Here is a 25,934-nt window from a genome sequence, read left to right as displayed (position 1 = left end):
GATTTGGGACATTTTCTTTTAAAAACAAGGGTAATGATGTAATTGTGTCATGTCGCCCATCACAAGATTGGGCAATGAATTCTGAACATTTTGGCATCGGTTGCATGCCAATTAGATAAAAATTGACCGTGCTATGGTAAAAATATGAATTTGACATTTCCGTGACCTTGACCTTGACCTTTGACCCGATCGCTCCCAAAATCTAATCAAATGTTCCTTGGATAATAACCCATCATCCTACCAAATTTCAAGCGATTTGGTTTAATACTTTCTGAGTTATGCGAATAACAAACAAACACACACACACACATATATTCACAAATAAATAAATAAATAAATACACAGCGACCAATACATAACCTTTCGCAGAATGCGAAGGTAACAAACAAAAGGACCCAAATGCAGTCACCACTCCTCTGACAAGGGTAATTATACACATTCTGTGTATCCTTAGTCCACAAAAAGAGAACCGAAGTTATGAAGCTGCACGATCCTTCCTCTAAACCAACCCAAGAGCCAAACCAACCATTTTAACAATTATTTCGGGATCGGTGTGGTTCTTCCTTTCCTCTGTTCGAACCGGAGAGCTGTTCAGGTGTCAGGCGCATTTGGAGGTGATCGTCTTCAAAAAGACCTGAGCCGATGAAAGAGACTTGATTTCTGTTCGTATCAAAATTGTTTCATTTTCAAGACCATTCTGAGCATTTTCAAACCTCTCATGGCAAACTTCAACAATCCTCACGGTCTTTTTGCTTTGATGTCTCTCTTTACATGTACGTACATTTCTCCTTCCTTAATTTGCATTATTATTATTATTATTATTATTATTATTATTATTATTATTATTATTATATGTGATGTGATTTTGTATCATAAAGATAATGGAAGATGCATAATTTTAAATCGCATTTCAATCAATATAGGTGATCAGTTTCGAATAAACTTTGTCATGCAAAGATTTTGATACATACAATAGTTGCACAGAATATATACAAAAGGTGTTGCTCAGAGTTGGAATTGATATCTAATTACGAGTATAGTTCAAATCAAACACCAACACACAACTGACCATTCACTGTTTGTTTGTTTGTTTTCATGTTAATCATCTTACTGTGTCTGATACTGGTCATTGTAGTTCACTAATGCTCATGCCTGGTGCTTGGCTTAGTGGTTAGGGTGGCTGACTTTGGATATTAGGGTCCTGAGTTCCAGCCCTGTTGGCTGCTAAATTAACAGCAGGTGGGGTTAACTCAGCCTGTCATTCTTCCGAGGTTGGTGAAATGAGCCACAGTGTACTGGTGGAGGGCCTAAATAGCATTTCAATCTAATGGTTGTGAGGCGTTTTAGGGGTATAAAAGGTCTTATAAACCCTAAGTCTGTGCCAGATAAGGGGTCTGTGCCACCAATGGCACAGCTGTGCTTCCAAGAAATGAAAGCTACCCCAGCAGCCAAGCTGCCATATGCAAGAACAGAACGAATGTTCACAAACCTTTCACCCACCATCACAAAGCACAACTTGCGAAAACTAGAACTGATACCAGTGGGAGAATTAAAACATGAATTATAAATGTTTATGGTATCATATCTGTGATCTGCACATTTGGAAGTAGAATTTCACTTTGTATAGAATGGTTGTGGTTCCACTGAGTTATTCAAAACTTTTTTGAATCAAATATGCAAGCTGTTAGATTGTCTGCCTCTGGAAGCGATTGTTCCCTTTATGTAGTTTCATTTCTGTTTTCAAAAAGGAGAACATTATGCACCGTTCCTTTATGTGTTTAATCGAAAGATTACAAAGAACACTATAATTGGAAAGTATGAATCTCAAGTTTATAATTGTTAAACTTATCACCGTTCATCTCAACAGAGTTTGCTCATCAAGAATATATTTGTGGACACTTCGATGTACAGGCACACGATGTGCGTATTGTGACGGATTTCTGAGAACCCTGGGGTGGTGCGTACCAAAGCACATAAAGCCCTGGTGTTGTTGTTATTTCGTAGTATATTGTGTAACTAACTTGGGAATCCAGCATTCAGGATGGGAAGGGAACATGTGTTGTGCTTGCAGTAGCACAGCCCCATTGTAGTTGTTTTCGCTGTCGAAATGGTAATGAACAAAGAGCCATGTGGCGACACGGTGCCGAATTTCAACAACAGCCATGCCACAAAGCCCCGAATGAGCATTGCCGGATCACACAGACTACAAATGGGGAAGCAGCTGGATCATGGGGCAATCAGATGTGGTGGAAGACACTTTGTGGATTGCAAAAGGCTGACTTCGAGTTCAGAATGGTGCGCCGTGTCTGGGAGTATTGAACAAGAGATCGAAGAAGCCTGGAGAGAAAAATGGAGCCTAGAGAGAGAGAAAGAGAGACAGAGAGAGACAGGGGTAGAGAGAGAGAGAGAGAGAGAGAGAGAGAGAGAGAGAGAGAGAGAGAGAGAGAGAGAGAGACAGACAGAGACACAGAGAGAGAGAGAGAGAGAGAGAGAGAGAGAGAGAGAGACAGAGACAGAGACAGAGACAGAGACAGAGACAGAGACAGAGACAGAGACAGAGACAGAGAGAGACAGAGAGAGACAGAGAGAGACAGAGAGAGACAGAGAGAGACAGAGAGAGACAGAGAGAGAGAGAGAGAGAGACAGAGAGAGACAAGCCGGCAGGCGGCCATGGGTCGCCGAGCATCCGATGACCTTTGACCCCTGATCTGAGTTAATCTCGTACTAAGAACTTACAAAATTGCAATTGCATCGGCTAACCCGTGTAGGAGCAAAAGGGATTTGAATGGTCATTTTGCCCAAATAATGCACTCGTTGACCTTTGACCCCTGACCGAGCCAAGATAGGTCAATATGTCCTGAAGCAAAGTTGTAGTACTCATTGAGTACTATGTACCTATGAACTTTCATTCGTATCGGTTAATCTGTGTAGGAGCAAGGGTGCCTTGAATGGTAATTTCGCCCGAAAAATGCACTTATTGACCTTTGACCCCTGAACTACAAGAGATGTCATTATGCAAATGAGCACAGTTGTAGTACTCATTATGGTCTTTAAGCATGTAAAGATTCATTCGATTCGGTTCAACCGTCTTGGAGCTAGTGTACTTTGAATTTTCAGCTGGAATGCTCAATGGCCCTCGGACACCCAAGTTGAGAGGGTTACCATTTGGAAACTATAATATATAGAGCAAAATGGATGTCATATAGCGGATAGAGAATCACCTTATGATTATGCAAACCAAATCTCATCGAGTTCCATCTCCTAATAACTACTCGGTATCAATTTGAATGAAAAGTATTGAAAATGCGGTTTGATATCGGAAATCCCCAAAGTTCGAGGGGGTGCTGTGGGTGAACAAAGATATAAATCGTAAATCCGGCTTGATCGTTTGTGCATAATGCATTCCAGTTGACTAGTGTGAATTTTCATAACCATCTGACCATAACCCTAGGAGGAGTCGCATTTGGTGCGAAGTGGCTCCAGCTCTCGCATATTATCGATTTTTGCCCTTTGACCCCTGACCTAAGCAATATCGGTCAATATGTCCTGAGGCAAAGTTGTAGTACTCATTGCGTGCTATGAACCTGCAAAGTTTCATTCGGATCGATGCACTCACCTGGTCGCTAGGGGGCCTTCAATTTTCGGCATACCCCATTTGTAGGGGGCGCTGGGGGTAAACTATTCCATATATCACAAAAACCGGAATATATTTGGTTGAGCATCACCTGTAGATGATGCATGCCAAATTTCATAAGCCTACGTGGGATAAATGCTTTCGGAATTGATTTTGCGTGAACGGTACTGATTTTGAAGGTTTTTCGGCTGTTGCCCGGGAACCAAAGCGTCCCTAGCAACCATCACAATTTCCAAAGCACGAGGTCATAAGATGTACCAACCACCCAAGTTTGGTCAAAATCGGCCCACGTTTACTACCAATTATGCTGATGACAAACGAACAGACATCCAAACAAACAGACAGAATTACTGACAATAAGGGTCACCTATTTCGGCGACCCCCAAAAAAACGAAAACCAGTCCGAGGCAGAGGGAGTGATCCAGAAAGAACTTCGTGGTGCGGTCACCATACATACTGACCTTTACAGACATCTTCCTTTCAAGCTATCTCTTCCTCGTTTTCCTTGGATGCAAAGCTATCACCAAAAGTACCAATGGCTCTTTTCAGTGCCTATCTGACATTTTTACACCTCACGCTCTCATCTTTCACCCTCACACTTCAGCCTCCGCACCTCTCCACACAAAACCATATATCCCCTTCCCATTCCTCGTTCCCTCCCTCCCATTCGTTCCCACGTGGACCAGTCGGTTCACGTCTGGGTTAGAGCAGGGTCGACCACACACCCCATTGCTCTCACTTTCTGTCTATCCTTTTGCTCGTCTTATTTTTCTCAGAATGAGAGTGGTGCCTGTGTTATTTGTGCTAAGTTGACTGATTAAGGGGCTTATTTGCACAGGCAATGCATTTATATTTGTGACACTGCTTGACTGACTTGTAAATATGTGCTTTCTTGAAATTATAATCCTTTTCAAACTGTCTGGTTGTCAGTTTCTTTTGGATAGTTATCGTGTGCAACAGACAGGGAAATCTCCCGAGCTGTTCCATTGTGGGTAGTCGGTAGCCAACGCATAAACCTACAGTAACACTCGGCCATATCCTGGAATTGGTTACGCATTTGGAAGCATGATGAAGTTCATGATGTGTATAATTTGCCGGGAAGGTAAAGCGGGATTTGGATGCTGGACCCTACTTAAATTAAGCTTCTCATATGGTGTCTGTGGTTGCTAAGCAACCTGTTGTACCACGGAGTTATCTGCAGGGTGGTGGCTTTGGGGGAGTCCATTGTAAAAACTCCCCTTATAATCCCGATGGCAAATCCGTAACAATATTTTACCACAAAGTATTTAATCATATTGTAAGAGGCAATATATGTATCAAGAAGTCGGTAAACTTATGTAGGGATGGTCCACTGGCTCAATACAATATAATTCCTCAAAAAAAATCTACCAAGATAAAACTTATATACCTAAGAGTACAAGTTACCGACCACTCATCTGCAAATAATTTCCCATCCAATAACACTCTTTGGGACATCATTGCTGAACTCGAAAAATGAGACCCATAAGTGCCAGTTTTTCATTCTTTTTCTTATTTTCTGACAAACTAACTCAAAAAATGGTTTAACTTCCGTGATTTAACGCGATCCGTCGATTCAATTACTGTGTATTCCAATAAACACTTAAATGAACAAACCTGAAAATGTTTATAAACAATTCTCTTAATAACTCACAATGTGTTCTTGTGTTTTCAGATGCACAGCACACACAGGCTGTGGAAGAGAAATCCGTGTTTGTACGTGTGGGTGACGCGGTCACGCTGCCATGTTTGTTCAACAGATCATTGTGGGAAGAAGGGGCTCGGATGGGATGGAGTAGGTACAGGAGAAACGCACACAAGATCTTCCAACTCCACAAAGACTTTCCGAATAAAAAAAGCACTCTGAGTGCATCTAATAACAACATGAACATCACCGGCCTTGGAGTCAAAGAAGGAGATTTTCCTCTTTTTATCTCACCTGTACGGTTTGATGATTATGGGAGATTCACCTGTTTCTACAGAAATTTTTCAAATCCCAAACAAACCATACTCGTTGTGGAACTCATTACTGCTGAAGGTGAATAATTATCATTATCTTCATCAATAAATATAACAATTTCATAAAGACATGTAATATAAATTAACGAAGTAAGGGTTAAAATGTAATGTTTGTTCCACACAGTGACGAGCCCGAAGGACCCGGTACTCGAGGGTAGTGGAACCACCCTGATGTGCAGGATCTCTGATGGTAGTGAGAGTGAGGTGGAGTGGATGAGGGGGAAACTGTCAGTAGGAAAGGGAAAGGAAATGAAACTTTCACAAACGGAGATCACTGATGGGGGACAATGGACCTGCATCGTGTCCACCATGAACAAAACTCGTCTCACCATCAATCACTTCATCAACGTCTATCAAGGTAAATTCCATTTTTTTGACCCTGGTCCTACCAACTGCATTGTTTTAGGGCCCCAGAGAGAACATTTGATGTGCTATTTCTATATGAGTTACACAATGCACTTGAGGGTTTTTAAAATTTATTTACCTATATGGGCCCATATTAAATCTTTGTTGTTTTCCAATTCCATCCTGCTGATGGAGTTACAAGCAAAATTTCATCTGGAGTCTTGGAGGACTTCAAAAGTTTTACTTCATTGGTATGCATGGACACTAATTTTACACTTGATTTTGTATTTGTAACCAGGTTGGAATACTTTATTTGCAGACAAAGGAAGACCAGTAAGGTACACAGCAGCATTAGTCCTCCAACTGATTTTAGAAGATCAAGATGACTCTGATGAAAGTCCTGAAGCTGACATTCCTGGTTTGAAAGATGACCGTGTATCAGAGCCATCTGATCACAGTAACACTGAAGCAACTCCTATCAATCCTCCCCCAATATCTCTGGCTGTTTCTAAACAAGAGGATTTACCAGCTCAGGTTGATGTGAACAACATGAAATTGGACAGGAATCACGAATTGTCAAGCAGCTGGTGACTCACTGGCATAGAAGTGGAAGGAATGTCACAATGGATAATTTATTTTACGTCTGTCCCTCTAGCCGAGAAGCTATTGAAAGACGACTTGACCTACTGTATGTTGGAACAGTTAGATTCAAACATTCCATGGAGATGCATCGTTCATTGTTTGGTTTCAAAGATCAAGTCACTCTTGTTTCCTATGTACCAGCAAAAGACCAAGTACAGGTTTAGTAGTTCACTCTACTATGCATCATGATGGCAGTTTCAGGGGATGCTCACAAGCCGGAGATCATACTTCATCACAAAATGACCAAAATTGTAGTGGATAACCTTCACCACTTCACCTGGCTACATTGTACACTGCCAGAAGCAAAGTCAATCGCTGGCCTGTTGTGCTCTTTGGCAATACAAATGATGTTGGTGCTATCACAGCTTTCATCATCTGGTTGGCCAATTTTCCACAACCGAAGTTACCGAAGGAAATCATGGCAGACTAATCTTATGCCGTTTTCGGCCCCACCTCTCAATGGTGAAGAATCACTTTAAAGATTTTAGAAAATTCTCACATCTGGAAAAGAATCTTCAACAATATCTCATCAATTCGTCCTTGTCACACACCCAACCTGTTCACAAAGTTTTGTCAAAATTGGTCCATAATTTTTTTGAGATATCATGCTATATATCGTTTTTGCCCTTATCTCTCAATGGTGAAGAATCGCTTTAAAATGATTGCATCCGGATCCGGATTTTCACCAAAATTGAAACAATTTATCCTGGTCACACACCCAAGCTGTCCCCCAAGTTTCGATAGAATTCGTTCATAACCTTTTGAGATATCCTGCTCACAGACAAACAAACAAACAAACAAACACACAAACAAGAAAGATGTCATGCATAGCACTTGCAAAATCCAAATAACTAATAGTTGCCATGGAAATAGCAATTCAGTAATTTGGAAAATTTGACCTATCAAGTGTTTTCCATGATGAATGTTGCGCGTAACAAATTTGGTTGATTCAATTTCTAATTGCTGCCCAAAAGGTGTTTTACATGTTTTGGATGGCATGGACATTTTGGATGGCAAATTTTTTTGTGTATGCAGTTGACAAGCCGTGGACAGCAATGCTTAATTTTGGTGAAGATCCGAATCCGGAACTGGATCTGAGAATTTTTAAAGTGATTCTTCACCATTGAGAGATCGGGCCAAAAACTATATGTAGCACGATATCCCAAAAGCTTATGGTTGGAGTCACACGAAACTTGGTGGACAGGTTGGGAGTGCCACTAGGAAGAAATTATTCAATTTTAGTGAAGATCCGAATACGAGAATTATTTAATTTTTAGGTGATTCTTCACCATTGAGGGATGGGGCTAAAAACGACATTGCATAATATCTCAAAAAGTTGTGGACGGATTCGGACGAAACTTGGTGGACAGGTTGGGTGTATCACAAGGACGAATTAATTCGACTTTGGTGAAGATCTGAATCTGGCTCTGGATGCGATAATTATTTAATTTTTTAAGTGATTCTTCAACATTGAGAGATAGGACCAAAAACGATATACATGTGTAGCATGATATTTCAAAAATGTATCAGGCCCAATAAATGTTCTCATGGATCAGGCATTACGTGGCAGAGGTATGCACTCTACTGAGTGCCCTTCTAGTTTCTCTTTCATTCACATTTGTGATTTAGCCTTAAAGATTCAATTACTCATGTGATTAGTCCCCGACCGGTGTCATCGACTGGAGGACACTATAGGTTTGTGCAACGTCTCTTCGACCCACTTGTGGTTTTTCAGACGTTTTATCCCCCATACCCTTGAATATGTTCAACTGAAACTTGATACATGGCTTTATTATGATAAGTTACAGAACAAGTTCGACTTTCAGGGCATTTTGTCAATTTTTCACAGAGTTATGCCCCTTTTGGACTCACTAAATATCACATCGGGAGGGACATGTATTGCAAAGCAATTCTCGCTCTTGTTTAACATCTGACCCCCTCTCTTACAGGATCACGTGATGGTGTAAAGAGAAGTATTTTTATAACACCAGTTAAAAGTAACATCACCTTACCATGTTTAAATGATCGCGGTACTCAATGGTATAACGTGAAGAAATTACAATCAAGGAAAAAGGATGGAGAAGAACAAACAAATGGGAAATTCACAATCACTGAGGATTTCTCACTGACAATCTCTGATGTTCGTCCCAAGGACACCGGACATTACGAATGTCGATCTGATCGGGTTACCTTTGATATATCGGTTATCGCCGTCACAGGTAAGCTGCTCTTACAGGTATTTTCTCAGAAAAATTGAGTTTGAACTGCATTTCAAAACTGTAATAAAAAAATGCAAAAATAAAATACTTACTTTCACCTCCAGCCCAAGTAACTCCCAAGAACGGAGTTTCTGAAGGAACTGCAGTGACTTTGAACTGTGACCTTTCACATCCTGTACCCGGTGTAACGTTCAGGTGGCGTCATGAAACATCTGATCGTGACGTCACAAACCAGTCCAGTTTGACTCTCTCATTTGCTCCTGAAGATGCCGGAACATGGATGTGTGTTCTATATGGAGAATCAGGAAGGGTCATCACAACAACCTCACAAATAATTACTACAGGTACGGTTTGTACCTTTTGGATACGTGACTCGGCTCATGGAGCTCATGGACAAAAGTGGGGATATAGAAAACTCAAATTATCACAACATTGAATTTATTACATTATTCACATTAATAATGAAAGCTATTTGCTAAATGTGATTAAATATTGTTGAACAACATGCAGTGTAAACAGGATCCACAATGTGGATGCTGCAGGGCAACCAACCACTGTGGAAAGTCTGCATTCAACAACCTCAATTTGGTGATGTGCACATCTGTGCTGTGGTTACAAAATCACTTGCTGGTTGTGATGTCAGAATGAAAATGGCCTGCCCTTTTCGAGAATAATCCTGACCATGAATGATGTGAAGGATCCCGGATTATCCTTTTTTATCCAGATGGAAAGCCTTGTTTTACACTTAAATAATTTAAACTTTATTTTATAACAGGAAGAACTAGACTAACTGTATCCACAAATGTCAATCACCTTATCTTATGACGTTGTATGGTGTTTAACCTCATAAATGTCACAAATGCCTGAATTTTGTTTGTATTTTTTATTTATTTGAAATTAAAGAAATATTAATTCAGATTCACCCAAAATATATGAGATGATCTTTTGATAAACCATCATTTAACAAAGATTTTCATTTTCATCACTAGTTTGAATGTTTTTGCCCTGGATATTGGAACTGTATGTTCATTCTGGATATTTAAATAATTTAGGACTTGGACACCCAGCCAATGTGTAAATCTTCCACCCTTACTCTTCCATGTCATCGAGGTGTTCTACCTCTGTTTGCAAAAATAAAAAGGTACGGATGAAAATTAAATTTAAAAGTAGAAAATAATTGACGATAATATCACATTCCTGAGGCTACAATGTGGTCCTTTTGAATACCCAGGATTTTAAAATTCTTATTTGGTACTTGATTCTGCTGATTACCCCGCATGTAGCGCAGTGTGGGAAAGTAATTGGTTCACTCAGTTAATTTCAACCTAATTTTATATTGTTATGTGGAAGTGGTGTTTGGGGGGAGGGGTCCATAGCTAGATTGTTGTCGGAAAAGTATGGTCCGTGTGCTTCGAGTAGGTTAGATTTCCATGTGTTGAAGAAATTCTTAAGTCCTGTACATTTAAAACATTTATTCAACATACAAACACATACATATGCGCATAGGAGTGATGGGAATACAAAACGCATTCCAGATCTCTGAAAAACATGATAAAGTTAAGTCCTTTATGTAGACTCCAGTGAGATAATGTATTTTTACAGAGCGTGCGCTGTATACAATTGCACCAAGTTTGAAATGTCCCTGGTATCTACCACGTCTCCAGTGTCCCCCCCCCCCCACATGCCTCAAGACAGCCAATGACGGCCGTCCAGTAGATGGTAGTGCGTAACTAGACGGAAATGGCGACAATTGACGGAAATACCCGAGTATTTCAATGGAAATTTGTGAAACTAATGTGTTATATATATATATATATATAAGAAAACCATTGAATTATTGCTTGACGGACAAAAACCAAGAAACGCGCCCCTCTCATGAACGAACGAATGAAGGACGTCATTTCTGCCCACCATGGCATTTCGCGCCGAAAGACGTCATTTCCGCCTACCATCGCATTTCGCGTGGAACGCTGAAAGCTAAGTTCTTCTTATGCTATCATTCTTTTGCGGCCTCCTGCCACGCTGTATCGAACGATTTCATTCCTTCTGTTATATATAAAGGTGCTTATCACAATAATAACAAGATTTTTACATTTCAAATATTAAGTATGCTTTTTAATTTTTTTCAACTGAAAAAGCATAAATTGCATGTTTTAACATTAGTGTACTCATTTGCTTCACCACACGCGCTGTATTGAAGGATTTCACTTGTTTTTATTTCCAAATGCTGGTGCCACAGTTTGTCAGGTTTTGACATTCCCCAGGTGAAGTTTTATCTTCAGTCTTCGTGCAGCCTCGACTTGACCTGGTTGAATCCATACTCTATGTGAATCCATACTAGTGGGACCATACTCTGTGCAGAGCATCTGGTGCTGCCTAAGCAGTCTCCTTGGCTAATGGGCACAATCCTGGACGGGTCTCCACTCCGACACAGTATATCAGCATGCTGGCACTCATTTTGCCGACCTCGAAGGATGACAGGCAGAGTCAACCCCACCTGGTATTAATTCAATAGCTGAGTGGGATTTGAACTTAGGATCTGAGGATCCCAAGCCCACCACCCAAACCATTAAAACAACACCAGGCACTGGTTGAATGGTTGTAACATATATTTCAAATCCAGATATGTTGATACTCTCCCGGGACCAAAAACAAATAGAATGCAAGAATGATGTCAAACATCGACTCTTTTGGGCATTTTTTTGATAGGTTTCGACAGTATATAGGTTAAAAGTCAGTCTGCTTCTCCCAGACTGGAAAGATATATTATCTTGAAGTGCTTAGAGCTTACTGAATACATCTGGACATTTTCTGAGACCCACATTCCAACTTGTTGGTACCTTTTATAAAAATCCCTTAGATAGCTTATAAATCAAAGGCAATTCTTTTCACTGAATTCAGCTTACTTGAAAAGTCGGCCTGCTCATTACATTTGTAATAGTCAGGTCGATCTTTCCATATAATACAAAAGGATAGATTTGGTTATGTTAATTAAAAATTCAAATGGATAAATGTTCAAGCACATATAATCATATCATATTTGAGTACATTTTCTATTTCAGATGTAATACATTTATTTCAATATCAAGTTTCAATTATCAACATTTTATTATTGTTTTATCACCCTCAAACCCATTATGTTAATTGCACCGACACATGTATCTCTGACCTGCCAAAGTCGTCTTGTTATATATGATGCTGAGGATGCAGCGGATGTAATTTATAGACAGTATCGTGAGAGATAACATTGTATGTTTAAAAACCTCTTGTTAGTGGATGTGGGAAGGTAGGACTTGCGGCCAAAAAAAGGCACCAGGAAAGCTCTACACACGTTAAAAAAGATAATCAATGAACGGTTTGGCTGGCAAACCACAAGCCATAATGGTGAGATCCACTTTAGGGCCCAAGAGAGGAGATAAAGACTTTATTACTTACAAGCAAATACCACCCATCGCTTCGCTGATACTAAGGCCTAAGTCACATTTGCTCTACGGCGAGTATACGGCGGCTGTACGCCCTCTGAATTGACAGAAACGTGCGACAGCCGCAGAGTTTCTGAGGTGGCCTCAGGGTGGCAATACGCCATTTGGCTATATTTTACAAGACGTAAGGTCACCGTGAAATTATAATGCAGAGTTATAACTTCTTTCATTTCGACGTTCGCCGTAGCAATTCGACAAGTCAAAACAAAAGAACTGGGAAAAAAAAAGAAAAAAAAGAAAAGAACCACTCGTTACCGTCCGTCTGGCCGCACGTTTGGCTTAGGGTCCCCCTGCGGTCGCCTTGCAGGTACCTTGCAGGCACCTTGCAGGTACCTTGCAGGCACCTTGCATCTGCCTTGAAAATTCTATGGCCGCCACAGGAACGCCCTAAGGTTACCGTGCGACATCAAATCAAAGACCGTACGGCACCCCCACGTTTTCGGTCTCCACAATTTATAAATACACCGTGCGGCTCCCCGAAAAATAAAAACATATGTGACTGCTACATTGTATGACCGTGGAAATACTGCAGCCGCCGTATAATTGCTAGTGGCCGTAGATTTTGGAGACCCCATGACCGCCGTGGCAAATGTGACCTAGGCCTAAAGGGGTGGGGGGAAGAGGGTGGAGAGGGAGAGGCATTGGGGAGAGGTGGGAGTGAGGAGGTGGGGTGAAAAAACGAGAGCAAGGAAGGGAAGTGAGGAGGGGTGTGGGAGCAAGAAGGGAGGGAGAGTGAGGAGGGGTGAGGGAAGGGAAGACAGCGTGAGGTAAGAGGAAGGGAAGGAGGATGTGCCTTAATTACGATTCATATACTCTCATCAAAATAATTCTGCAGAGTATAACATTGAAAATAGAAACTTCCACCGAAAGACAAACACTGCCCAGCCATGTCCGGAGATAAACACAGTCCGGAGACAAACACCGCCCAGACATGTCTGGAGATAAAACCCACCGGATGTGTCCGAAGCCAAACCATCTGGAAACAAACACCACCCTGGCACGTCTGTAGATAAATACCACCCAGAGACGTCCGGAGACAAACACCATCAGAGACAAATACGCACAAGTCCAGAGACAAACACTGTCCGGAGATAAACAATGCCTGGACATAATCACTGGAGTGAGAGAGAGAGAGTGAGAGTGAGAGTGAGAGTGAGAGTGAGAGTGAGAGTGAGAGTGAGAGTGAGAGAGAGAGAGAGAGAGAGAGACTTTTGTATGCTTTTATTATAAAAGTATCAAAACACACCAGAAAAAGCACACTCCATAAAAACAAATCCAAACAATTTTACAGCAAAAATAAATTCAACAAAAGCAATACAAACAAGGGTGTCTGTTCATGTCAAACACACCATAGAATAATACATATATGCAAAAAAGTAAATAAGTACTTTACACTTTTACAAACAGATTCCTCACGAAAAGAAACTCAAAACCTCATCAGTGTACCACTGATCACCCACAATATCCAGGATCGAAAGATAAGCCTGCTCCATTTTTACTCGTGCCGAAACCATACCTTTAAAGCACAAAAGCACATTTGCATTTTCCCCCTTCAATTTTGCTTTCCTGGTTTTATAAATTGCCAGTTTAGCAATGCCCAACAGAAAAGACAAAAATGAGAGGACTGGTTTACTTTTATAATTCCACCCCGATTCCATAAATTAAGACTGGAAAGGAAAAAACAAAATTAAATTTATAGAAAAGCTGTTGAAGGAAGAGAAAGAGGGGTACCAATCTCTTACATTCAATGAAAATGTGGGCAACATTTTCAATCAAATCACAAAAAGGACAAGAAATTGGAACAGAAGAATTAAACTTTTAGAGTAATGTCTGTGTGACCAGGGCTTGATGCGCTCGTCTCCAATTCAGGTCTCCAGTTCGCCCAAGAGTTGGAGAACTATACATTTTCTTTCACACTGGAGTTAAAAAAGCTCCAGCAGGGAAGGTCTCATTCCACCGATTTTTCAACAGTTTTGTAAAACCAGGTATACATGTTTCCAGACATATGTTGTAGATAGCCGTTTTCCCCATGACGTGAAATACACCAATTTCCTCTAAGTTTGAGGAGAACACACCCTCTTGTTTTTTTGAGGAAATTTGAAGTTCAGGGAAATAGAGATGCGAGTCTACCACTTCATCCACCCAGTCCACCCTATGTTTAGTCTATGAAAGGTTTGAATTACTGCTTTCAAGACATTTTCCACAATACGAGCAGAACGAACACCAGTTTTTGATGAAAGTGAGCTTACAGGTAGCCAGGCATTCAAGGATGGCTGCAACAGGTCTCACACTCTGTTTATTCCAACACTGGTGAAACAATGCATAAACGACCTGGAGGTTGAAATTCTAGAGAATAAAGGATTCTGAACTAATGGCTCATGCACAAACTTTTGGGCATCGTATGATACCTCTAAACGTTGCACTCCGAGGACTTGCCAAGCATTCAAAAGGCTCTGATGAAAACTGGGTAGCTGAGACATGTCAACGTGTTGCAGGTCGATGAGGAAAAGTTCACGGTCATATTTCAGACCTTCCACTTTCTGCAAACAGGCGTTTGTGAGAGGTCGCCAAGGAACACGCTCACTGAACAGTCGGCGCTTGATCGTGGAAATCCGGAATACCATTATCTGACTTGGGATATGCATCAGATTTTGACCACCCATATTTCGGGGTCTGCAGACCACATCTGGGCCCAGCCAATGGTGGCCACCCCAGAAAAAAAATCAGTCAGAATCCTCTGAATGCCTGTGATCAAGTATCTCGGAGGTTCAAGTGGGATAACTCTATGCTAAATAAATGGAACCACCAGGTTGTTTATGATTGATACCCATGTCTTAAGCGAGAGAAGTTGGTACAATCTTCTCCACCTTGCCAGTTTCAATTTAATTTTTTCCAGGAAGTTCTCCCAATTTTTTTGTTCATACGCTTCAATTCCTAGAAATAAGCCTAAATATTTAAACCCCTCACTACTCCACTGTATTCCTCCTGGTAAAACAGGCAGGGACGAGGAAGGCAATCTGGGGCCCACCCAGAAGGCTACACTTTTTTTCCAATTTACCCTTGCAGTAGAAGCAAGCTCAAACTGGGTGAGGCAACGAGAGACCTCAGAAACATCTTTTTGATTTGCAATAGCAACACAAATATCATTAGCATAAGCTGAAACCACGACTTTGGAGTTTTGTGAAAGAGAGACTCCGAACACTGAGTTCAGAAGTAAAACTAATAAAGGTTCAACGGATAGATTGTAGAGCATGCCTGATAGCGCACAGCCCTGACGGATGCCTCGCTGAAAGGGGAAAGGGTAACAAAGACTATTATTAACCTTCAGCAGGCAAGATGCATTTTTGTACAATAACTTAACATAAGCAATAAACTTTTCCCCAAACCCTGTTCTCCTTAATACATCAAACAAAAAAGAATGGTTAACACTGTCAAAAGCTTTTTCTTGATCTCAAAGTAATAAACCAAAACCAGGAGATGTAGTTCGACCAAGACTGATCGAGTCTCTCACCAAAAAAATATTATCGTATATGGAACGTTCTGGAACACAGTATGATTGATCAGTGCCAATCAAGAAGGAGATGACTTCCTTTAGACGGGTTGCAAGTGCTCTTGATAGTGATAGATAATGATAGATAATATCTTGATCTTGATAGATAATATTTTATAGTCCGTGTTGAGGAGTGACACAGGCCGCCAATTTGCGGTCTCATGTAGATTTCCTTTCTTCGGAAGGAGACACAAAACTGCCCTCCGGCAGCTCAATGGCAATTCACCTTGTTCAACACTCTCCTGAAAGACCTCAAGAAGAGTAGGGCCTAGAATGTCCCAGAAAGTCTTATAAAATTCAGCCGGAAGGCAGTCTAGTCCAGGGGCTTTCCCATCCTTGCAGTCCTTGAGCACAGCAGTAAGTTCTCCAAGAGAAATGCCAGGCTCAAGCAATTGTTGTTAGTCTTCAGACAGAGAAGGGAGCTGTTCAAGCATCGCATTCCTATTCTCCTCATTCACAGCTCTTTTTGCGAAGTTTAGAAAAATAGTCTTGTAGTTCATGCTTGATATCACTCTGGGAGGTCAACAAATCACCACCAGAAGAGTGCAAAGCATGGATTTGTTGAGAGGTCTTGACCATTTTTTCCAAATTGAAGAACCCTTTGTTTGGTGTGTCAAGTTGGATTTTTTCGTTCCGCAGTCGGACGAAAGCACCGGCCACCTGCTCTTTCACCATTTCAGCCAGAAGGGTCCTTTTCTCCGACAACTGCTGGAAATTCACACCAGACAATCCAGCTTTCTGCTCATAGATAAGTATATCGTTTTTTTAAAGCAGATATCACACCAAAAGCGTTGTATGTGCTGTAAGAGCAGTATTGTTGGCAAAAACATTTGATTTGGGACTTTGTGCAGTTCCACCAAGTTCAAATATGAACCCTTTTGTGACTCGCATTTTTCCCATACCATTTTAAAAGCTTCTATAAAATGTGCACTTTGTAAAAGTTTCAAATTAAAAGTCCAATATGCACTTCCACAGACATGATGAGGAAAGCCACACACCATAACAATCATGTGATGATCGGAAAAACCAGACGGCCTTCTATAAGAGTTCTTAACAATGTTTACCATTTCATGATCAACATAAAATCTGTCGAGGCGAGCCATCGTCAAAACATTTCTTGATACACAAACCCACATACTGACGGATATTATGGTTTTGTACCCGCCACACATCCACCAGTTTAAACTTTTTGACGAGCTGTGCCAAAGGCCTTGCACTGGGTGGATGAGGCTCACAAGTGTTCCGATCAAGTTGTGGGTCGAGGGTGCAGTTGTAGTCACCCCCCAGACACAACAACATGGTTAAGTCAATGGTGCTTCCAAACTCTGCCAACTTGTGCAGAAAGGCACCTCTTTCAGAGTTAGCACAAGGACAGTAAACATTTGTCATGCAAATCTTTAGGTTACTACTGACAAATTGCACAGACAGTAACTAACCTTTGCAAATTTCCTTGCAAGTTATCTCCGAAGGCTGGAGTCGAGGATGCAACACTATTGCCACACCAGCCTTGGCCTCAACAAGACCACTCGAGAAAAAAAGACAACCTTTAAAGATTTTACACCACTCATCCACAAAAGACCGATTTGCATGCATCTCCTGTAGCATTAACACATCAATTTTTTTTCATTTTGGAAGAGCTGAAATACCTGGAGGAGACGCACACAACTGTGGCCTCCATTGATGTTCAGAGATGCTACTTTTATCTCCATTCTGTTAGTTAGTCTTGAAGCTCTTTACCAGCCCGAGTAACACATTTCCTTAACCTTTGTAACTGAGGCTCTGACATGTTAACCTGAGAAGGATCACGAATCATACTCCTTGCAGTTTTAATGAAATTGTGTAAATTCGGGAAGTAATCTTTGATTTTTAGTTTCTTTTCCTGAATGTATCATCCAGGAATTTAATCACATTTTCTTGAGACACTAAGGTTGTATTGTTTCCCCATTCATCCTCTTGAACGCTTGAAGCACTAAAATGTGGGGTAGAAGAGGTTTCATCTGAATGAAGTCCTTCATCTATAACCTCTCCTATTACTTGTGGAACATTTACTTTTGGCTCAACAGAAAGTTCTGCTCTGTTTACGGACCCCACCGAATTTGCCTTGTCCATGTCCTTCCCCTCTACAACCCTTACATCATCATCTCTGAGGGAGGGGTTGACATTTAACTCACAGGGATTTTCCCCTTTATTTATTTCTCCATCACTGTCAGACATTGCTGTTAACTGGTCTGAACAAGTTTGGCTAACAGGACAAACACTTAAAACATCCTGAGATTCCTCACTGTTCTCTGTGTCCCGCTCGGAGTCGGCCAGTGGAGCAAGCGAAGTTTCCACATCCGCACACGACTCCGGTACCACTAAGGGGTTTCCAATGTGAGACGTATCTTGGAAGTCCACCGAGCCTGACACGATCTGGACCTTATTCTGCTCCTTAGCATCAAAGGCATCAACATTTGACCGTTTTTGGCCATTTTTTCCTGGTATCCATAACACATACCTCCATATCGTCCACACTGTCCTGTACAGTGGATCGTAAAGGAGAGGAAGCAACCACTTTCACTTCCTCGTTTGGTGGGGGTAGATTATTTACGTCACAATTACACACCCTCTCTCCAGCACCGGCGCCCTCAACTCTGGTCATCTCATGTCAATCAACGTACTTTGCATTTGACGGCACCATTTCCCATCAACATGAAGGAACCCCGATGGGCTCACCCATCATCTCGGTGCTCAACGCCAAACTGGTGATACAACACTTTGAAGAACTCACATGACATGGTGAACCTTCTCCAAGGTTGTGGCTGCAGTATGTTGATGACACATTTGTGATCATAAAGAAGGCAGATGTTGACCGTTTCCTTGTAAAGATCAATCCAATATGGCCAGCAATACAGTTCACGTGTGAGGTAGAACAAGCTGGATCTCTGCCATTCCTGGACGTACATCTCTCCAGGGACAGAGATGGCAAGTTACACTCACGGGTGTACCGTAAACCCACCCACATGGACAAAGTTTTGGATGACCGAAGTAGCCATCCGACCTGTCACAGGAGAAGTTGTGATCGCAACTGCGTAGACCATGCAAAAGCACACTGCAATGACCTTGAACGATGGCAGATGGCAATACTACATGTCACTCAAATACTGCAAGAAAACCAATACCCGAATTCATTGATCAAATCCTGTCGCCGGAAACCCAACTACAACAGCGACAGTCTGACCACACCAACACACACATGGCAGCACTTACTTACATACAACATGCTTCTGAAACCACAAGCCATATACAATGCGAGTACAATGTCAACATCACCCACAAACCACAATCATCCTTACCAGCACAGCTGTCAAAGCCGAAGGACCACGTGAACTAATTTGACAGAAATGACGTCATCTAATAGCATCCCGTGTGAAGATTGTGAAACCAAATACGTTGGCCAAACGTCCAAATGCTTATCCACATGATGAACCAAATACCAACGTGCTGTAATGCGACAAGACAAGTTGTTCTTGGTTGCAACATATCTATATATCTATATATATATATTGTTGCGGATTCGCGCCCGCCCGCGTGCTGACGGCCACGTAACTCGAATCGCGGCACGCCGCCCACCGGACGGACAATCCAGTCGTGACCCTCTCGGACTAACGCCGGGAACCAGTCACGGGTGGACCTTTCGGTCTCACCGCGATCGAGCCAATCGGCCCCCGCGTGGGATAGGGTTGCTCGCCAAATTCGACCTACCTAAGTACCCACGCGGAGGGTAGACCGGGCGATCGCACCTCGCCGCAGGTCGACTTCGGACACGGGCCACTTAAGCGACCCGTTCCGTACTATCGGGATAACCGAGCGGTGTTATCGTCGACCTCGACGGTTCGATTAATTATCGGGCGTATTCAGCCCACTACCAACGCTTTACGTGAAGCAAGATGAGGATTCAATGAAGGAAATGACGAAGCGAAGCGGGAAACAGTTCAACACAAAGCACATTTATTCGCGATGAACGGAAAGCACACATATACAATTCCACCAAAAGCACACAGAAAAGAAAAACACAATTCAATTTACACAAAAAGCAAATGCGACAATGCAGATCTAATACCGATTACACGAGCACACGGCAACACTTATACAATTTTACTTCACAGACGGCGCCGACAACACATACCCAAAACCAAGGAAAAGAATACCCTCAAGGATGAGGCGGGCCTGAGGCCGAGACCGGGTCGGGCCTACCCGTCTGGTGATGAGACGCGGAGCGGCGATGGTGCCTCAACTCCGCGGGCCTCGCGGACAGTGTCTGGTAGGGGGTGGGAAGGGGGCCCCCTTGGTCGCACTATCTCAGCGCGGGGGGAAACAGGAGGGGGTTGCTGATGCTCGGGGTATAGAGGATTCCTATTCTGCCTCGAGTCCCGCGACGAGCGTCTCCACCTCGGCCAGGTCGCGCTGTCGGCCTCCCTGGGGTGCAGCTCCCTGCACGACGCGAGCACCCCCTCGTCTGCCCTCGCCGCCTCTCCACAGCTCCGTCCCCTCCGCTCCGACTCCAACGCACACGACGACCAGCTCCTTCTTGCCAACTCCACCGCCCGCGAAGTCTTAACTCTCTGTTCTCTCTCGACTCTACTACTCACTGGACTGACGAACACGGTCGCTTATATCAGCCCCGTGGCTTCGCCCTCTCATCTTTGACCCCCTCCCTTCGACCTTTCACCTCGCTCCCCATTGGCCCGAGAAAAAGTGGGCGTGAATTCTTTTTCATCCATAAATTTGCATATATCGATCGCCTTCCAACGCCCTGGGGGCGGGGCCAAATCGCCCCTTGCTCACCGATTGGACGGCAAAAGTGGGCGTGTGTCGTTTTTGATCCGTTTTTGAAGCACAAAATCCGTGATTTTGTACACGCTGTTCGGCGCGCGCCCTGCATGAGTCCAACACCGGTACCCACAAACGGCGCAAGAACGGTGGCGATGCGACGGTTGCGAGGTGTGACGGGAAGGTCGTGGCGGTTGTGGTGAAGCGGCGTTGTGGTTGGTGGTTGATGTTGTGACTGGTGGTGGTAACAATGGCGGTTGGTCCAAATTAAAGATAGTAAAAGAAAAACGGCTATCCTGAAGAGTCGCAGCACGCATAAATGACATGTATTCCCACTAGACAACGGGTTTGGGCCTAACTACACATGTACTTACCGAGATATCTCACCTAAGGGACCTGAATGGTGGTTTGCGAATTTGGTAACCACAACAATATATATATATATATATATATATATATATATATATATATATATCTCTCTCTCTCTCTCTCTCTCTCTCTCTCTCTCTCTCTCTCTCTCTCTCTCTCTCTCTCTCTCTCTCTCTCTCTCTCTCTCTCTCTCTCTCTCTCTCTCTCTCTCTCTCTCTCTCTCTCTCTCTCTCTCTCTCTCTCTCTCTCATGGAATCAGACAACTATCCTTAGCACAGGATCATCAAGAGAGAACCGTGAGATTATCGAGGCGTGGTACTGTTGTGAAAACTCCATCAACCGCCACATCGACTTGCATCCCACAGAAAAAGCACTACACAATCAATGACAACGTCAACCCAAACAGCAGAGTCATTCAATTGCAAGGAAGGACTTGGACTAATTCATGATGTGAACTGTTGCCAAAGGAACTTAATGGTGTTAACACCACAGCACTCTCAACACATCTGAGGAAGAGAACTGGTTTGTTCTTGAAACGTCAGGCTTTAAATTTGAATTATTCTCTCTTTTTCAATATATATATATATATATATATATATATATATATATATATATATATATATATATATATATATATATTTCTTGTTATCACCACGGGTACCAATGTATTGCGAGGGGGTTGATCTCCATTTCTCCTCGGAAGAGCCAGACCTGGAGCCACCGCTCACAATTAACTTTGTGGCATAGTGGGTTGCTTTACAACCACGAATGTCACTTAGTTAACCACGAGTTCCAGTGTCCACCGCCTAATTTTTCCGTTTAACTCGAGGTCATGTGGCTTCCTGAACGGGGGATGCTCCCTCAGCGAGGCACCAATCGTACCTTGATTAGATCTTAAGTCGGGCAGCCGAGCGTTAACCGCTGGTGCATGCCGACTATGACAGGTTAATTAGTTTGGGAACTACCTCCCAGTCTACCTTGGTTCAGACATTGCTGGATCAATGGAAGGAAAGGACAAGCATGGACTGGTTGAAACGCCAACCATAAATTTATTAATAATAAAAACAAAAAACCAATGTCACCTGCAGGGTGACCCGTATCTTGCCAAAAGGTGACCACGTGTGACTTCTTTAAGGTCACACTGAGGTGAACAGAGATGCTATCCACCAGGAGCGACTCCTTGAGGAATATCTGCCTACGAGAGATTCCAATGAGAATCGTTCTACAGAGTAACAATGAAAAATATGCGTTTGCCTCATAACGTCACCAAATGACGTCATAATGTCTCAAGCTTGACATATCTAGAAAGCACTCATTGAGGTGTTCAATTTGAGGTACTACACGATATGGTTCCTAAAACTTGAAAATTTGACCTTGGGGTCAAATATGTTTGACCTGAGGCGCTAACCATGAAGGTCAAGGCCAATCGCCACCAAAAACTAATCAGCTGAGCGCCAGACCATGAACAATATTCCCATGAAGTTTGAAGACGATCCGATCAAAATTACTCAAAAAATAAGGGTTTCGTCGACTCCCCTGATTTGCAACAAAGTGACCTTGACCTTTGACCTTGACCTTCAAAATTTTATGCGCTGAAAGGGACCTCTATAGGCCTCTGATATGCGAAGTTACAAAAATTTCCAATAACTGTGCTCTGCAGAATTTTTTATACGTGATTACAGACAAACAAAAAAAAACAAAAAATAAAAACATACAAGCTGACTAACATATCTTGCAAAAACTTCGTTTTGGCAAGATAATAAATGAACTAAAGAACTTTTTATTTCCTTGTGTTGAAAATAAGTGGATTCAAATCAATCAAAATAATCAGAAACAAAATATAACAACTAATCCCACCAGAAACAAAGTCCCATCCGGACACGTCCGGAGACAAACTCCCATCCGGACACGTCCAGAGACACTCTCATCCAAACGCGTGTGGAGACAAACTCCCATCCAGACACATCCAGCGACAAATTCCCATCTGGCCCCTCTGGACCCAAACCCCACCCAGACATAACCACCATCCAGACACATATGGAGATACGCGTCGGGAGACAAAATCCCGTCCGGACTTAAACACCGCCCAGACATGTTCGGAGACAAACACTGCTCAGATGCGTCCGGAGCCAAGCTGTCCAAAGACAAACAGTGCTCGGATACAACCGGAGACAAACTCCCGTCCAGACATAAACACCGCCTGGACACAAACTCCCTTACAGACACGTCCGGAGACAATCTCCCAACCAGACGTCTGGAAACAATCTCCCAACCAGACACGTCCAGAGACAAACACGCCCAGACATAACCACCGTCCAGACAAAACGACCATTAGGATATGTCCAGAGACAGAGAGAGACAGAGATATACATTTACATACATCCATATACATACATATGTATGTTTGTATGTATGGAAAAAAAAAGAAGAGAGAAAGGTGAGGGGTCGAGGTGGGGTCCCTTCCATTCATGCTTGACATCTTAATGTGAAACTTTGCATCCAAATTTTGCATTCATGCTTGGGATACCGAGAGTCAGGTCATGGACATTAAATTATTCTCTCCTCTCCTTCCTCCTCCCCGAGTGTGGGGAGATGACTTGGGATTTTCACTTGTACACATGGAATTGTGAAAGTAGTTTAACCGCTGACCCCTGCTGGAAGGAAGGGGTTTTGACGATTGAGAAATTATCAATCCTGAAAACTCCCCTTGATCCCATGGGGAGCAGACATTGACCAGTGTGATAACATGTCCAAAAAAAAACAAAAATGGAATATTTTTTTTTCTTTGTCCTAAATGTGATGTGTGTGCAAGTGCCATAAACATTGTATGAAAATGAACACATTAGCAACAATCAATGCATTTCTAAAACATAATTTTATAAAAATAAGATGTATTATATAATTATAAATATTTCCCTGGTGTTTTGTTCCACAGGTCAAGGCCCTCAGCATTGTATGATATTCATTTGGATATTCGTTGCATATGTGCTCTTGTTGGCCATTGTTTCAACACTTCTGATTTGGTGCCTGCTCAAAAAGAAAGGTAGGAACCAATCCTTGCACATGACATGAACTTTGACTGGGTATTTACTTTAAAGATTTATATTTTTTGGAGAAACAAACAGGAAAAGTGAAAGCAAAGGGAAACGCAATTATTGGAATTTGCTTTATCTTTCGTGTCCCTTTATACATGAAATGTGAACATTCCAAAACTAACAACAGGCATTATTGAGATTATATAATTTTGGAAATTCTAAACATGAGACAATTGCAAACAAAATTTATGTATATTTTAATAAAAGCATGCTGAGAGCCATTTTAATGAAATATTCGTTTTGTAACTGATGTGGATATAGCAACAAAGACACACCAAGTTGTCCATTATGTGTTTATTAGACAATTTAAACCAGTTCTAAAACAATCCCACTTGTGTTGTTTTATTTAACAGGAATGAACCAGAAGAAGCCGAGGAATAAATAGATGAAACGAAATACACGACATTACACCTGAAAGTTTAAAATAAGCGGATTTGTACCTGTTCATGATTGTATACAACCCAGAAACATGTGGTCCATTCTCCTGCTTCAATTATATCAAACAACTGAACTTTGATCATAATTGAAATATTTCCATGCACCATAAAGTTCACATTCTTAAGCTGCGGCAGAAGGACCATCTCATGTTTACTCACCCTGGGTTCAGATGCACTTTCAAAGCTTTTTTTTTTTCTTTTAAAAGATTCTTACATGCACGTGTGTGCATCTCATAATATTCTGATGCTCAGTAAATATTGTGTTGTGGTGGTAAATTTCTCTTAAAATATTAGCTCTATGGTTTTTCAGTTTGGCTGTGGCCCAATTAAGCTTAATGATTGATTTAACTTCACAAATAAAGGCTTTTATCCCAAACATAATAAATATATAAGTGAAACCTCGATGATAGACAATGATTGATTTAAAACCTCATTATAAACATGATTATTACATTGATTTTATGAGTATGTATCAGTGTTTGATATTAATTATACCCATGTATGAGTAATGATTGACTTGATTGAAGCTTGTGTGATGAAATGTTTGAGCCCCATGGACATGCATGTAATGTCTCTGGGGGACATAATTGATAGAACTTTATATTCTTATTGCAAATTAAACTAATAACTAACGTAATAATAATAATAATTATGAAGGGTGAAAGTGAGGTTTTAGTTGAATAAAAGAATCAATGAAGTGTGTTTTAAAACACACTCACCCAGAAACATTTGCCAAGCAGGCTAGAACCTTCGGCTGATAAATCTCCAGCTGCGAAGCTCGGGAGTTTGGTTTTGCCTGCCAAATATATATTCCTGTCTTGTTAAGTGCGTAGCATTGTATCCTGGGCTCCTTCTCTTACACTGTTTCTTTGTCAGTTACCTCTCCTTATTTCTATAGAATACCATGTGTGGTCATAAAATGCTGCGCACAGCTGTGTATTATCAGAACACCACACCTTTAACCTTGACACTGGAATGTTTTCAGCTTGGGAAATCTCTTAACAGGCCATTAAGATGTCAGTAAGCTTCAATGACATGTACTGTTTCTTGTCCAAACCATGCCCCCTCCTTCTATGCAAATAACTTTTCTACAGTATAACGAAGCTAGGCCTATGAAACAGAACTCAGAGAAGAAAGTTCACAGGAGCTCATCTTGGTGTTGCTCTGTGTATTTGTTTCTTTCCATGTACACATAAATAAATGATTCAACTCACACTGGGACTGGAGTTACTGGAGTGACGTTTGATTCCACTGGAGGTTCAAGTGATTCCACCACAGAAATTGGTGCAGCGAGCAGGGCTCGCAACCTCCC

At 41.9% G+C, this 25,934-nt stretch overlaps 1 protein-coding gene across 1 annotated transcript; it reads left to right on the top strand.

Annotated features, from left to right (window-relative positions):
• Positions 1-532: 532 nt before the first annotated feature.
• Positions 533-25,837, top strand: LOC147025065 (T-cell surface glycoprotein CD4-like). The gene is made up of 7 exons (XM_085885645.1): positions 533-773; positions 5,328-5,690; positions 5,796-6,029; positions 8,608-8,877; positions 8,982-9,221; positions 24,026-24,133; positions 24,539-25,837. The coding sequence occupies exons 1-7, from the start codon at positions 719-721 to the stop codon at positions 24,568-24,570; spliced, it is 1,302 nt and encodes a 433-aa protein (XP_085741771.1). The 5' UTR covers positions 533-718; the 3' UTR covers positions 24,571-25,837.
• Positions 25,838-25,934: the final 97 nt, after the last annotated feature.

The sequence above is a fragment of the Eptatretus burgeri genome, chromosome 6 (assembly GCF_056783735.1).
Source record: "Eptatretus burgeri isolate ZD-2024b chromosome 6, Ebu_testis_v1, whole genome shotgun sequence".
In the NCBI taxonomy this organism is placed as follows: domain Eukaryota; kingdom Metazoa; phylum Chordata; class Myxini; order Myxiniformes; family Myxinidae; genus Eptatretus; species Eptatretus burgeri.
Note: the sequence above shows the minus strand (reverse complement) of the source record. Positions and strands in the feature narration are given on the sequence as shown.